The sequence below is a fragment of the Euprymna scolopes genome, chromosome 1 (assembly GCF_053919585.1).
Source record: "Euprymna scolopes isolate OS-2025 chromosome 1, ASM5391958v1, whole genome shotgun sequence".
Lineage (NCBI taxonomy): Eukaryota > Metazoa > Mollusca > Cephalopoda > Sepiida > Sepiolidae > Euprymna > Euprymna scolopes.
Genome location: NC_136482.1, coordinates 160,334,859 through 160,350,115, shown reverse-complemented (window position 1 = coordinate 160,350,115; position 15,257 = coordinate 160,334,859). Strand labels below are relative to the sequence as shown.

Genomic DNA, 15,257 nt, shown 5'->3' with positions numbered 1-15,257 from the left:
TGGGTAAATCAAAAAACCTCTGGTGTTTGTGTCGGAGGAAGGGGGCGGGGTACAAATAAAAAAAAAAATGTTTTGGTAGTTAAGTATGAAGGATCGAACCCGAACCCTTGAGTCAAAGTTGGAAATTAAAGTGTGAAAAAAAAATGTGCACCGTTAACCACTGGGTCACCATGAAATAGTAACGGAAACATGTTCGAATTTATTTAAGTATTAAGGAATTAGCAGGTGCCTGTACTTAATGCAGTCAACTGTGACTGCGGGGCAGTATTTTATTTACTGCGGCGCAGGATTTTTTTTTTTTTTTTTTTCCTTAAGATTTTGTGGGGAAAACCAGCTCCCTATAAAAAGGGGATTGTCCAAATTGAATAGCAATTGTCTGATATAAGGAGAAACTCCACATTGATCAAAGCTGATTACTTTCGGAAAATGCGACCGGAAAAATGCCACCAGAATTAGTTTTGCTTTTATTATACGAAAAAGCTTAATGCACATGCGGCGATCAAAAAATGTCATTTAGACATGATATAAAAAGTTTTAATAAGAAGTGAGTTGACCGATTGCTTCTCGGGGGGGGGGAAGTCTTTCTCGGACATACACAAAAAGCGAACATATATACATACACACCAAACTTTTGTTCGTTCATACATCACATTATTTTAACACCCGGTTCCCTGCATTGCTATAGCTGTCTTTGCTTTTCCACACACACATACATATATATCTATATATATTGGGCGATTGGGTTTTGATCCTGACTTGACATAGTTGCTTGTCTAGCCACACTGATGAGCTGCAAAACAGCGAAACAGTACTGTATGTGGAGATATATACATGTAATAATTATTCGCTACAAGCATTAATGGCAGCAAAAAGATAGGAGGGACATAGTTTTGAAAGCCAGTTTATCATAATTATTTTTGTAGGTTTCTGATTACTTTCTGATTATATTTGAAAAACTTAACCCTTATCCTCGAGTGACTTCAGGGCCATGATAAGTAGTGACCCCCCTATGTAAAAAAAAAAAAAAAAAAAAAAAGAAAATTAAAAAATGCATTCACAGCAGCATTCAGAAACTGACAAATTCAGTTAAATATTGTAAAAATCCCAGGAAAGATAAATATTAGTATTTTTATTTATTTTTTACAAAGGAGTCACTCGAGGATAAGGGTTAATGAGTGAGTGTACGGTAGTCAATGGGACAATATTGTAGTAATCGTTAGTAGTGAAAAATTTGGTAAATGGGATTACTTAAGAGGACGGCTCGTCAAGAGACTTGTCCATGTTGGACTTGAAGACGATTATATTGTAGTCCAATGGAAAGCAGGGAAACGGGAGAAAGTTCCACAAGCGTGCAGTTCTAAGAAAGTTTTCTTCATGAAATCTACACTTGTTTAGGCGCAGATAAAAAATGGGGGAAATTATTCATAGTGGTTTCAAATACACATGCTTTTGAAAGTCGGGCGGGAGGGGGGGGGGCATAGATTGGAGCTCAGACGAGCACTTGCCATCTATCTATATATATATATATATGTATAAAAGCAAAAATGTGTGGTAGTGTGTGTGCATTTTTTCTGTATGTCTGCCAAAGGCTTTTTTCGCCAGGCTTCTCGGTTGGGTCACTCCTCTTAAAACTTTTTATATACCCCCTAGATAATAATATCTACCAGTTATGACCGGAGGTCGCGTCTGTCATTAATTTGCCCGACTTTTACGCGCTATTTTCAAGATTTTTTTTTGACTTCTGCGTAAAAAAAAAAAAAGCGAATGCTGGGGCAGAGGAAACAAAAATTGGCTTGCAGCGCCAAACTTAGTTTGACCTTAATAAGGTCAATCATCATGCGACTAAACTTTCTTGCATCTGTCAACTTTACTTCATAAACGTTAAATTTAGCACTTTTCACTTCCTCTCCCCTCGTGGCCGAAATGGTTGGGTGTCACGTTTTTTTCCCATTCATTTCCACCTTCGCATCAAGGCTTTGGGTTCGAGCCTACCTTCCTACTAAAACTTTTTTTTTCTTTTACACCTCCAAACACCCAGCCAACATTTTTTTTAATTTATTTATTTTTTTTAAACAGGGTGGTTTTGATCATAAAAAAACACATACACACACACCTCCAAACACCCAGGTAACACTGGGTACCCCCGCTAGTGAAAATAATAAAGCAGAGATGAACTCGCAACATCTCTTCTGTGGGAAAGAGGTTGCAGGGAAGAGAAAAGGGCATCCTCCACTAGGTTCATCATTCTATTTTGAACTCTGTTAAAGCAGGATAATATGCTTCTAGGAGCTCCTGCCCAGATGTGGCAACAGTACTCGATCCTTGGAAGTACTTGGCTCTTATACGAGTAGAGAATTGCATCAACAGTGAGATATCTACTGGAGCGGTAAAATGATTCCATCATTTTTCCAGCAACCGTGACAATGGATTTGGTGTATGTGTTCCATTTAAGATTAGGAGTAACGGTCAGACCCAGAAGCTTGTCAAAGTATGAAACCTTCCCAAGACGAGCCATTCATTTCAATTCATGCCAGACAGGGATCAGTGTTGATGATGTAAAGATAGAAACTTGGTTTTAGATGCATTAAAATAAACCATTGCAGCATGTGCTCAAGATCAGAGGAGAGAGAATCAGAGAGAATTTGGTCATTGACGGCCTTTGAAGTGTTGCCATAAATGGTAGTGTTGTCAGCATAAATGTCTATGAATGATCTTACGAAGTGATTTGGGAGATCATTGATGTAGACCAGGAAGAGAGTTGGGCCCAGGGTAGACCCCTGAGGAACTCCAGCATTAATACTGTGAGCTTCTAATTTCTGCCCATCAACTACTACTCTTATGAACCTATCAGAAAGAAATGATTTAATAATTGGAAAGACATTTTCAGCTATACTGTAGCTGGAAATCTTGTGGAGTATATCTTTATGCCATATCCTATCAAAAGTTTTCGATATGTCAAGAGCAATTGCCTAGAAAAGAAACCTTTGAGAGATTCACTAATCCTATGAGATATAATTCTTAGAACATCTGCTGTAGATCTTGCAGAACTGAAACCATATTGCATGTCACTGTTTTGCTGAGGTGGCTGACTACTTGTCTATTTAACAGAGATTCCAGTAACTTACTCAAGACGCACAGGAGACTTATTGGTCTGTACTGAGAGGAAGATGACCGATCACCTGAATTTTTAAATAGTTTTCTGGGACTATTTCAAAGTAAAGTCCTAAGAGATTGAATTAAATAATTAAAAAAAAAATACCTTGTTTGTACAAACAAAATAGCTTAATTAGTTCCCATAAGTGAAAGATTCTGGCTTCGCACAATAAAATTAAACAAAATCGCCTAGCTCAAAATGTCAGAAAGTTAAAAGGCAGTCTAAAAATGATGTGCAAGGAGGTAGGGGGTGTAAGACCGACTGATTTCCCCCCCCCCCCCTAGTGATTAATCTGTACATTCCTATTGTGAATGTTTGTATAATTTTTATCATTTTTTAATGTAATTATTTTTCTGTGTTCCTGCCTTTTAAATTAAAAATTTGTTATTCTTATTTTTCAAGATTATATAAAAATTGTTACGCTGAAGATTCCATATTCATTCATGCAAGGAAAATATTAGAATCTTACTTATAAAAATTATGGTAAAAATGTAATCTTAAAAAAAAAACAGGACATATTATTTGCAATTATAATATTTTTTGTGAAAATATTAAATAAACAATGCTTAATTCAATGATAATATCGGTAGTTCGAGAAATTAATTTTGCTTAGAGTTATATCGATTTTGTTAATATAAACTTAAGTGGATTGTTTCCATAATGATCCTGAAAAAAATTTATTTTTTATTTTTATTGTTACAATTTACGATACTTTATTTTCATTAAAAAAAACAAACAAAAATAAATCCATGTTGATGGAATGCTAAGAACTGATACTACACTTTGATCTAAGCCAAAAAACAAGAAACCATAATATAGAGTAGTTTCCACCCAGGCATTATCTTCTATAAAAAAAATACAAAAATATATTAAAAAAATCTTTAATTTAATACTAGCCACAGAATGTTACAAACTCTACATGGAACAAAGATATCATATTCTGAAAATCACGTGCAATAATCAATGTTTTGTGGCTATTTGTCATATTCCAAAAACAGGTACATTGATCAAATATTTTTTGCTGCTTATTTATCATATTCCAAAAATCATGTAAATTGATCAATTAATTGTTGCATACTAGACACAGAAAAAAGATGCCATATTCCAAAAATCACATACATTGATCAATTAATGTTTAGCGCTTATTTGTCATATTTTGAAAATTGCGTAAATTAACCAGTTGTTATGTAATCAATGTACAATCATGTACAATGATCAATTAATTTTAGTGGTAGCGGGGGGGGGGGGAATAAGCACAGTTATGTGGCTTTTAAAAGTGGTCTAGAAACCTACAGGGATTACTAAACCTTTGGGGCATTTGGTTTGTTTTTTTTAGATAGGGGTAGGGTGGGGGACAGTAATGTCCGTTTTGTTGTCACAAGATAATTCTCTCATGTATTACCCCCACTTTTTTGTTTAGTATTACTTAAAATATGATATCCGTCTGTATTGTATTCATGGCAGTGATTGCCAAAACTCTCTTTTAGGGAAAGGAGATGGGGTCGCTGTAATGCAGAGAACAGATACTACACTGTGCTCTTTACCATGTTATCATATTCCAAAAATTACGTAAATTGATCAAATAATTGTTGGTACTTATTTGTCATATTCCAAAAATCACATAAATTGATCAATTAATTATTACGTACTTGAAACTGAACAAATAATCATTTACAATGATTAATTGGTTTTGGTGTTATTTGTCATATTCTAAAATTCACGTAAATTGATCAACTTAATGTTATATAATCAATACAAAACAAATGTCATATTCCAAAAATTACGTACATTGAACAATTTTTGTTGCTTACTTAACACATTCCAAACATCACTTACACTAATCAATCGTTACATACTCGACACAGAACATAGATGTCATATTCCAAAAATCACGTAAATTGATCAATTAATTGTTATGAACTCAACATAAAACAAAGATGTCATATTCTGAAAATCACATACAGTAGTCATTTTTGGTGCTTATTTGTCATAATCGAAAAATCATGTGTATTTATCAAATAATTTTAGATAGCATATTCCACAAATCACATAAATTGATCAATTAATTGTTATGAACTCAACACAACAAAGATGTCATATTCCAAGAATCAGATACATTGACCAAATAAATGTTTGTGTTTTGTGAGCTTGTTTTTTTTTGGGGGGGGGGGGTCAGTTTCTCCTGGATTTTCAAGGTTAGCATCCGGAAATGACGTCATAGTGGTGGTGATGGGTAGAAAGCATGATTATTTTGCTTTTAAAAGTACTCTTGAGGTCTCCAGGGATTATCAAGCATTTTTTTGTCGAAGGTGTAGGGAGTAGTATTTGTTTTGTGGTTATAAAGCAATCTCCCAAGATGTCATACTTCCAAAATTTAGAATACCTGTAGAATTATCTTCCAGAAATGACATCATTTCTCTTATGATTCATAGAGTTGGTGGTGGGGAGGGAAAGAACTACTGTAATGTTGAATTTTATGGCGAAGCAAGGGTCGCCTAATCACTACCTGTATCAATGCATTTATGTAATTATTTTGAAAACCTGCTGAGTTATCTTCCGGAAATGACATCATTTCATTTAAAATGATAGTGTTGGTTGTGGCGAGTGTGTGTGTGGGGGGGGGGCAGTAATGTTAAAATATATGGTGAAGCAAATGTTACCTAATCACTATCCAGGACAATGTATTTATGTATTAATTTAAAAATCCTGCTGAGAAATCTTCCAAAAAATGACATCATTTCTCTTAAAACTATCATGTCGATAGTAGGGGAGGAAAGACCCACAGTAAGTTGCATTTGATCGTGAAGAAGAGGTTGCCTGATCACTAACAGTGTTAATTTATTTATGTTTTAATTTGGAAAACCTACTGAGTTGTCTTCTGGAAATGATATCATTTTTCTAAATATGGTGTTGGTAGAGGGGATGGAAATAACCAGTCATGTTGGATTGTATGGTGAAGCAAAGGTTACCTAATCACTAACCTTGTCAATGTATTTATGTATTAATTTGGATAACCTGCTGCATAATCTTCCGGAAATGACATTTTACTTAAAATGATGGCGTTGGTATTGGTGAAGGAAAAACACAGTAATGTTAAATATATGGTGAAGCAAAGGTTACCTAATCACTATCCAGGACAATGTATTTATGTATTAATTTAAAAATCCTGCTGAGAAATCTTCCAAAAATAACATCATTTCTCTTAAAACTATAGCGTCGATGATGGGGGAGGAAAGAAACACGATGTTGAATTTTATCATGAAGGAAAGGTTGCCTAATCACTAACCAAGACAATTTGTTTTAATTTGGACAATCTGCTGAGTCATCTTTTGGAAATAACATCATTTCTCTTAAAATTATGGGGTCTGTTATGAGGAGTGAAAGAAACACGGCATCATTGAAATTCATGTTGAAGCTAGAGTTGCCTAATTACTAACCGTGGCAATGTATTTATGTTATTAATTTGGAAAACCTGCTGAATCCTCTTCCAGAAATGACATCATTTCTCTAAAATTCATGGTGTCAGTGATTAGATGGGATGAGAAACAGTAATGTTGAATCATATGGTGAAGCAAGGGTTGCCTAACTACTAACCGTGACACTTTATTTATGTATTTAGAAAACCTGCAGAGTCATCTCCTGGAAATGACATTATTTTTAAAATTATGGTGTCAGTGTTGAGGAAGAAAAATAACACAATAATGTTGAAATTTAGGGTGAAGCAAGGGTTGCCTAATTACTAACCATATCAATGTATTTATGTATTAATTTGGAAAACCTGCAGAGTCTGGAAATAACATCATTTTGCTTAAAATGTCGGTGGTGTTGATAGGAAAAGAAAAAAAGTAATGACGAATTTTATGGTGAAGCAAGGGTTGCCTAATCATTAACCAAGACAATGTATTTATGTATTAATTTGGAAATCCTAATGAGTTATCTTCTAAAAATGATATCATTTCTCTTAAAATTATGGTGGCATTGGTGGGGAGATAAATTAGTTCATATATCTTGTACAATACCTGTCTAGAGTAGGTTAAATTATTTCATATATGTATTTAAATTACCCATCCTAGAATAGGTAAAATTATTTATGCGTTTTACATTACCCATCCTAGGGAAGGTAAAATTATTTCATATATGTGCTGTAAATTACTCGTATTAGGGAAGGTACAGTTATTTAACGCGTTGTCTAATACGGTCATAGTGTAGGTAAAATATTCTTTTGCTCACAATAGCAAATGATACATAATCATAAGAAGATCCCCCCAATATCCTAAGAATAGCATGTATGTTCAAAAGCAACTCTATTTTTCCCTTTGCTTTATACGGTTCTGAGCAATGCCGGCTAGTATAAGTATAAAAGTTAAGTAGATTATTTTACGATATAAAAAAGGGTTGTAGTAGTAGTATGTGAAAGTCTTCAGCAAATCCCCCTGAACAAAAGCGAGATTCTAGTTTTTTTTAGGCGATTACATGTGAACACCCTGAAAAATTTGTCAGGAAGAAAAATATGAATTCTTTTAGAATTTAGTTTCACATGTAAATCTATAATATAAATCTCACACCTGTCTATTTAAATGTGTGTATGTATGCCTAAAACTTTCCACAGAGGTGACGGATTTTTACAAGATTTGTATCGTTTTGAAGCTCGACCCTTCGGACGACAAATATCGAAAAATTGACTAAAACATGAATTCCTTCACCCTCAATTGGGCACTTTTTTACAGGGAGGGGTCACTTTTTTCGCCAGTATTTTCGAAAGCCGTCTCCTCTTTTCGATTGACTAGCCCATTTAAACCCTTGTCACTTCTGGTTTGGTGAGGGACGTAACGGCAAAGACATCACATTTTTTTTTTTTTTTTTTTTTCATATTTTTTTCCTCCTTCGTGGTACAGTGCATGGTGCCTGCCTGCCTACTACCACTTTTTTTTTTTTTTTTTTTTCTCAACACATCTCCAAACACCTGGACAATGCCGGACACCAAGGCTAGTTTAACATAAAACGAAACCCGAATTTCTGAGCTATTCTAAGTCTTACTGGAATAATCATAAAACCACACTCAATCACTTATTACTCCCTATTAAGTGATTGAGTGCGGTTTTATGATAATTCCAGTCAGACTTGGAGGTAGTGGTAAAAAAATAAATTTATATAAGAAACTGACCTTCCAGTCCAAATTCTAAAATAATTCATTTTGGCTTTTCTGTTAAGTTTTTCAAAGTGTTCAGTCTCACGTAATTGCCTAAAAAGTAGAATCTCATTTTGGAGGGAAATGATTTAGTTGAGGGTGTTGTTAATCATGTCATTCTTTTTACTAATTTTCCCACTGGGGTGGATTTAGACACAAGGTTGGTTTTCTCAAGCTCTCCAAGGAGAGACATTTTAAATTGGAATAAAAAATTTTAAAAAATGCTTCAATCTAGAAGGATTTATTTTTCACCGACCAAGGACAGAAAACATAGTGTAGTATTAGAACAGGTACTACACTTTGAACTATTTATTTGCTAAAAAAATATAACATAAAACAAGTTCATCAAAAGTGTGGGAAATTAGGAACCGTTAATCATCCTCTATCTTACTCTTAGCTAGAATCATTTTGCTCACCACAATACCACATTTACTCTTATTCAAAATAGTGTCAATATGTTTCAATAATTATTGATAATTTTTGACAAAAAAAAAAATTTTCCACAAGACAACTGCAAAATATCAATAAATTGTTTTCCAGTGGCCAGTAGAAACTTATGAATTTATAATGATGTTCTAACATTGTTATAAATTCATAACTTATACAAAGTATTTAGGATTTATGTACAAGTTTCTCTATATGTATTTTGTATATAAATTATTGGTGAGATACAAATAAAAAATGAACATATGCTATTTATGAATTTAGGTAAAAATGGAATCCGTAAAAATGGCAAAAGTAAATAAATAGGTAAAAATAGTACTTTTCTTTTTATATATATATATATATATATATATATATATATATATATATATATATATAGAGAGAGAGAGAGATATAAAGAGCCTATTTTATAGGCTGGGGTTTTTCTCCTACTGCAGTGATAAAACTTCTCAGATGCACCTATGATGTTAATGTGTATAAAAGTTTTATTTTTGGTGTAAATGGAATTTCCTTCTATTAATTAGATTTTTTAGATTATCGATTTTTGAAGCAAAACCTAAGTAAGAATACTCCTGGACGCATTAAGTAACTTAGTGTGACATTTTATAAAACTCATCCCAACTGTTTCTGAATCAATAGGAAATGAACACACACACACACACACAGAAAGTTTCTTATATATATATATATATATATGTATGTGTGAATCTGTAGATAAAGTTAAATTTCAGAAGATGCACTTGGAATGATTTTCCTTGTTAGCTTTTATTTATTATGTGATGGATTGACTGATTTTGTATCACTATAGTTATTACATGTAAACTCAATAAATGTTGGCACTTCATAGTGAGAGGTTAGACTGTGGCATTTTTATATTTTGTGTGTATGTATATATTATATATATATATATATATATATATATATATATAGTCATCCACATGCAGTACTGTTTCGCTGTTTCACAGCTCATCAGTGCGTCAAGACAAGCAACTACCTCAAGTCAGGATCGAAACCTGACCACCCAAATGACAGTCGGAGCTTTTAACTGTTGCGCTATTCAGCTGCTGTTATGCGGGCAGTGAATCAACAATGTTTTGACATTGTCCAAATATCTAAGCTCAATTTGTTTACACAAAGAGCATTGCTTAATATGCTAATGGTACTTTGTATATCACTTCCCAATATGCTCAACCCAAGATAGGGAGCATTATAGTCATCCACATACAGTACCGTTTCGCTGTTTCACAGCTCATCTATATATGAGTGGACTATATATATATATATATATATATATATATATAGTCCACTCGTATAACGATGTACGAATGCCTGAATCATGTGTAGATTCAAGCTATGTAATGAATACTAGATATTTTAAATGAGTATCTATGTGGGTTTGCATTTGACTAGCGAAGGTAATATCATAGTCAGCATGGTTTATTTTTCTTTTAGTTTTAGACAGTTATGTTGCTGAGCACTAAAAATATTTGTAATCTTTTTCATTATTTCAGCGAAACTTAAATCTCGTGCTTCTTTTGGGAATTTATCTAACAAGTTTTATCGTTTGATCATACCTTTCTTAGTAATAAACACATCTTTTAAGCATTTATGGTAAAACTCGCTTGCTAAAGTCATGAAGTAATTTCTTGGAATTTTTCATAGACTTTTTGATGTTTGCTTTCTGTAGAAGATAAGCTTTTTGTAAAAACATTTTGGTGTGATCGCCACGCTTTTGATTGCGACGTAAATTGTGGATCAAAAGCAGGCAAAGTCATGATTTCCGATTCCTCCAACAACGGTTAAAATTATTTGAGGAATTGCTATTCTTTCTAAATTTTTTCAGAAAATTTCTGTGCGTTTATGTGAAAGTCTTCAGCAAATCCCCCTAAACAAAAGTGAGATTCTATTTTTTTTTTTTTCAGGCGATTACATGTGAACACCCTGAAAAGTTTGTCGGGAAGAAAAATTTGAATTCTTTTAGAATTTAGTTTCACGTGTAAATTTAACATAAAAGGAAACTAAAATTTCTGAGCTATTCTAGTGTTTTTAGAAATAAATTTGTTCAGATAATTTCTGTGCGTTTTTTTTTTTTTTTAAGGGTGGGGGTATTAAGTGATTGAGTGTGGTTTTATGATCATTCCAGTCAGACTTGGTAGGTTAGTGGTAAAAAAATAAATTTATATAATATATTTGACTACACTTACTAAATGATTTTTGTTTTTATTTAATTATTTTTACTGTGCAATAATTTATCAGTTTGAAAAAAAAAAAAAAATCCACTGATGTCAGCCCACTGTTATGAATTCAGGATAAGGACATGTGAGTGAGAGATAAAAAAAAAAGTTTTAAGTGGTTATAATTTAAAAAAAAAAAAAAAGTTTGTAATTTACGTAAGTAATAGTCATACATTTAATAGTAACCGATTCTTAAAATCAACCGCAATTGAAAAGAATTCCCTTTATGTCATTTACTTGGTACAAAACAAATAAAGTACAAAAAAAAACAAAAAAACTTTTAACCTAAATTTTTGAATGCAAAAGCTGACTGAAATGAATGTTTTAAAAACTATGTTGAAAAAAAAAAAAAAAAAAAAAAACGAAATATTCACCGTTAGGTGGGTTCGAACATGAATGCAAGACCAAATATTTCTCAGTCAATGTCCTAACCTATTGGGCCACAGCAACAGTCATAGCATGACATTGCAAATTTATGTAGTTAACATATCTGTCAGGTGAAACGGTTCCTGCATGCATAGATGCTGAAATCGTTTAGAGAGAGAGAGGATTTTACCATCTAAAATGTAAATCTCACCTGTTTGTTTAAATGTATGTATGTATGTATGTATGTCTGCCTAAAACTTTCGATAGAAGCAACGGATTTTCACGATATCGGTATCATTTTGAAGCTCAACCCTTTGGACGACAAATATCAACAAATTGACGAAAAACATTAATTTCTTCACCCTCAACTGGGCACTTTTCTACAGGGAGGGGGTCGCTTTTTTTGCCAATATTTTCGAAAGTCATCTCCTCTTTTCAATTGTTTAGCCTTGAATTAAACCTACGTCATTTCCGGTTTTGGTGATGGATGCAGCAGCTAACATGTCACTTTTTTTTTTTTTTTCATGTTCTTTTCCTCCTCCGAGGTACGGATTCAGGCCTGCCTGCCTAATACCACTTTTTTCTTTTGTTCAACACACACCTCCAAACACTCGGGCAACGCCTGGCACCCAGGCTAGTAATTAATGTAGAAAAAAAAATGAATATTTTGTTCCAAATTTCGTATATGCGGCAAAGTTCCTACTCTTAAGACAGTACCAGAATCATTCTTATCCGCTTTAGATTTCAAAAGTTTTAGTGAGACATACAAACACATACATACATTCACTGTTTATATAATAGAAGATTTACAACTGAGGAAGAATTACTTTTATAATGTAGGCATTAAATGTCAACTCTTTGAATAATGCAATCTCTTTAAGGAAGGGAGATAACTTTTGGGTAATTTCCTCTTCAAAATGCAAAATGTTTTCATATTTATTTTTAGATGGGTTTGTTTCATCTTTTACAAATTATTTTGTTATTATTAAGAATATGCATATTTGTTTTAAATAAATTGTAAGTCCATCTTGATCACTTGTGATTAGGCGTTTTTAAATGTCTCCTATTTCTGGTTCCATATTTCCTGGCTATACAAGTTTAAATTTTTATCTAAAATCTGCATGCGTCTCTTGCAGCATATTAATTCTGCCCATTGTTGGTTAAAAATTTACAATAATGCAATAGAAATATGAATTTCAGACAGCTTTTTTTTTTTTAACACTTTAAAACAAGATTTTAATTTACAAAATGTTTTTAAAAAGTGAATCCACAGAATCTGTTGCTGCTGGAATATTTTCTCTTTGATTTCAAATTTAGCAGCAAATATTGAGGTAGGATGATTTAAGTCTCTTGCTTTTTTATTCACAGCAATCATATTCAGATATAATTTGTTGAAGCCATAATTTGAATTTATTTTAAGCATTTTGTAATGATGCGGTTATTATTTTTCTACTTAAATTGATGCAGATTCATGAATACCATTTCATATATAATTTTGTTTTAAATGGTGTTTTTCTTTATTTTCAGATAAAAAGATTCTGCTGAGATGTGGCCTCTAACTGATCAATACTAACTTGGCTGCTCTTTTGATAGTAGCTCTTGCAGGGATTGCTTCCCTTCGGTCAAGGAAGATTTCCTCCTCCCTCTCTTCTTCTTCCCTATTCCCAAATTGACAATTTGAAAACTCAGCCTAGATAAAGACTTAAAATAAAATTGAAACAAAAAAAAAAAAATAAAACAACAAAAAAAAAAATGGATAAAATCTGGTCTAAATGGCCAGTTTTGTAGAGAATGAAATAAAATGTAAAAAAAACTCCAATTGCTGTCATGTTTTCAGTTTTTCTGCTTCCACCCCTGAACTCTCATGTAAGCATTTTTATTTGAATATTTAACTTTTTATAAGTATAAATTTTCAAGTTATAATTGAAGAAAGGGTACTTGTACAGTTTAATCAAGACATTAAAAAATGAAAATATTGAAAAAGGTTATATTGCACGTATCTGTTATGGAACAAAGTTCTCCGGAAAAAAATTTAACTTAATTTCATCAAGTAGTTGTTTTTTTTGCTTTAAAAAAAAAAAAAAAAAAAAAAAATGTTATGATACCGAGCAAAAGGTTCGATTTTTAGGAAGATTGAGCTATCTCCCCGTGGCGTGTTCAACTAATTCCGTAATGGCGGACTTCAACGTGCTCTCATAAGAACGTGTTTTTCCGCTGTAAAAAAAACCCTAAAAACCACTCAATCAAATTAAATGAAATTTTTTTTTTTTTTTTCTCGGAGGTCTTCAGTCCAAAACGGATACATACAATATGACCTTTTTTCGATATTTTCATTTTTGAATGTGTTGATTAAACTGTACAAGTGCCGAAGAAAGTATATTTTCTTTACTGTCCATATATCCGATATAGTTGGCAATTGAAACAAAACTATGAAAAATTTTTTACAATGATTGTTTTAGTGTTAATGAGTATTTGTAAACTATTAAATAATTTTTTACATTTTTTTTTTTTATACAAAGGAGTCATGACTTATCAAGGCCTGGAGGCCACATGAGGATAAGGGTTAATGTGTACAGTGGTCAAGGGGAACATGTCGTAATCATTGTTAGTAGTGGAATTTGGTAAATTTGATTACTTAAGGGGAAGGCTCATCTAGAATTTGTTCACGTTGGACTTGAAGACATCCATATTGTAGTCAGTTAGAAAGCAGGAAAACGAAACAGTTCCACAGGCGTGCAGTTCTAGAATAATAGAATTAATGATAAATGTAAAAGAAGTAACATGTTTAAGTGGATTTTGAAAAGAAAATTGCATACGGCAAGATATTTCGATTTTTAAAGTCAAAAAAATAAAGATCTCAAGGATAATGTCATTAATAAATTGATGACATATGATAAAGTATGAAAATGAATTTTTTTTTTATATATAATTTAGTGGAAATATATTAATTCAAAGGTACTTCTGTATGACAGTGACATATTAGCAATAGAGACAAGTTATCGACCCCTGTTCTTAGAAAGAGAACTGCCATCATATAACCCTCAAATATAAACAAGTGTTTACGATAACGCAAAATTATATAATAACGAAATAAATAACACAAAAATATGAAAATCGAAACATTTATTGTATAAAAAATGTATCAAAATATAATTTTAATGTATTAATATAATTTTTTCTCAATAAGTGATTCATAACTGAAAATAAAATGATAAATATGATAAAAACATGAAACATTTATACATTGTTTTTAGATTTATTTGTTTTGTTATTTTTTTTTTTTTCTGGTCATGTTTTATAAAAATGTATCAAAATATAATTTAAAAAACATGAAACATTTATAGAGGTTTAAGAATAATTTTTTTTTTTTTTTATACAAAAAGATTGTATAAAAATATTATTTTAGTTTGCACTAACTTTTAGAAAAGGAAGAGTTATCGACCCCTGACAACAACTACTGTCGGTGGTTCTTGAAACTAAAATACAAACATTCGCCTTATGTAACTGTCTTGCTTAAGTGCCAATTCAAATATTATTGCATTCAAAGAATTTGTTATTAACTGCATATTTTTCTACCTACTTTTCCTGCTATCCAAATAAACAATTGTTAATACTTTGTTTTTTTTTTTGTTTTTTTACATCGTTCATTTTCCCATAACAGCATAAATAAATAATCAACTCGACAATAAAATGTATTGTTTTACTGTGTACGTTTTTAGCGTCCCAATTGTTTATTTTTTTTCTCGTTTAAATTATCCAAATAAGCAATTGTTAATACTTTCTGCTCTTTTTTTTTTTTTTCTTACATCGTCCATTTCCGCATTGTCTTAATTAGTTTTATTGACCTTATTATTAACATATTAATTAAATA

The 15,257-nt window shown here is 32.0% G+C and overlaps 1 protein-coding gene across 10 annotated transcripts in view; it reads left to right on the top strand.

Moving 5' to 3' along the window:
- LOC145276914 (uncharacterized) overlaps positions 1 to 13,205 on the top strand; it is a 229,912-nt gene extending 216,707 nt beyond the window's left edge. For 8 of the 10 annotated variants that reach the window (XM_080128431.1, XM_080128404.1, XM_080128413.1 and 5 more), the window contains one exon: positions 12,914 to 13,205. Coding sequence is in view for 5 of the 10 variants with exons in the window: in XM_080128404.1 (XP_079984530.1) it covers positions 12,914 to 12,931 (18 nt within the window). In the remaining 5 variants the exon portion in view is untranslated. The remainder of the gene's footprint in view (positions 1 to 12,913) is intronic. The other 2 variants (XR_013868060.1, XM_080128399.1) reach the window with 2 other exon arrangements.
- The last annotated feature ends 2,052 nt before the right edge of the window (positions 13,206 to 15,257 follow it).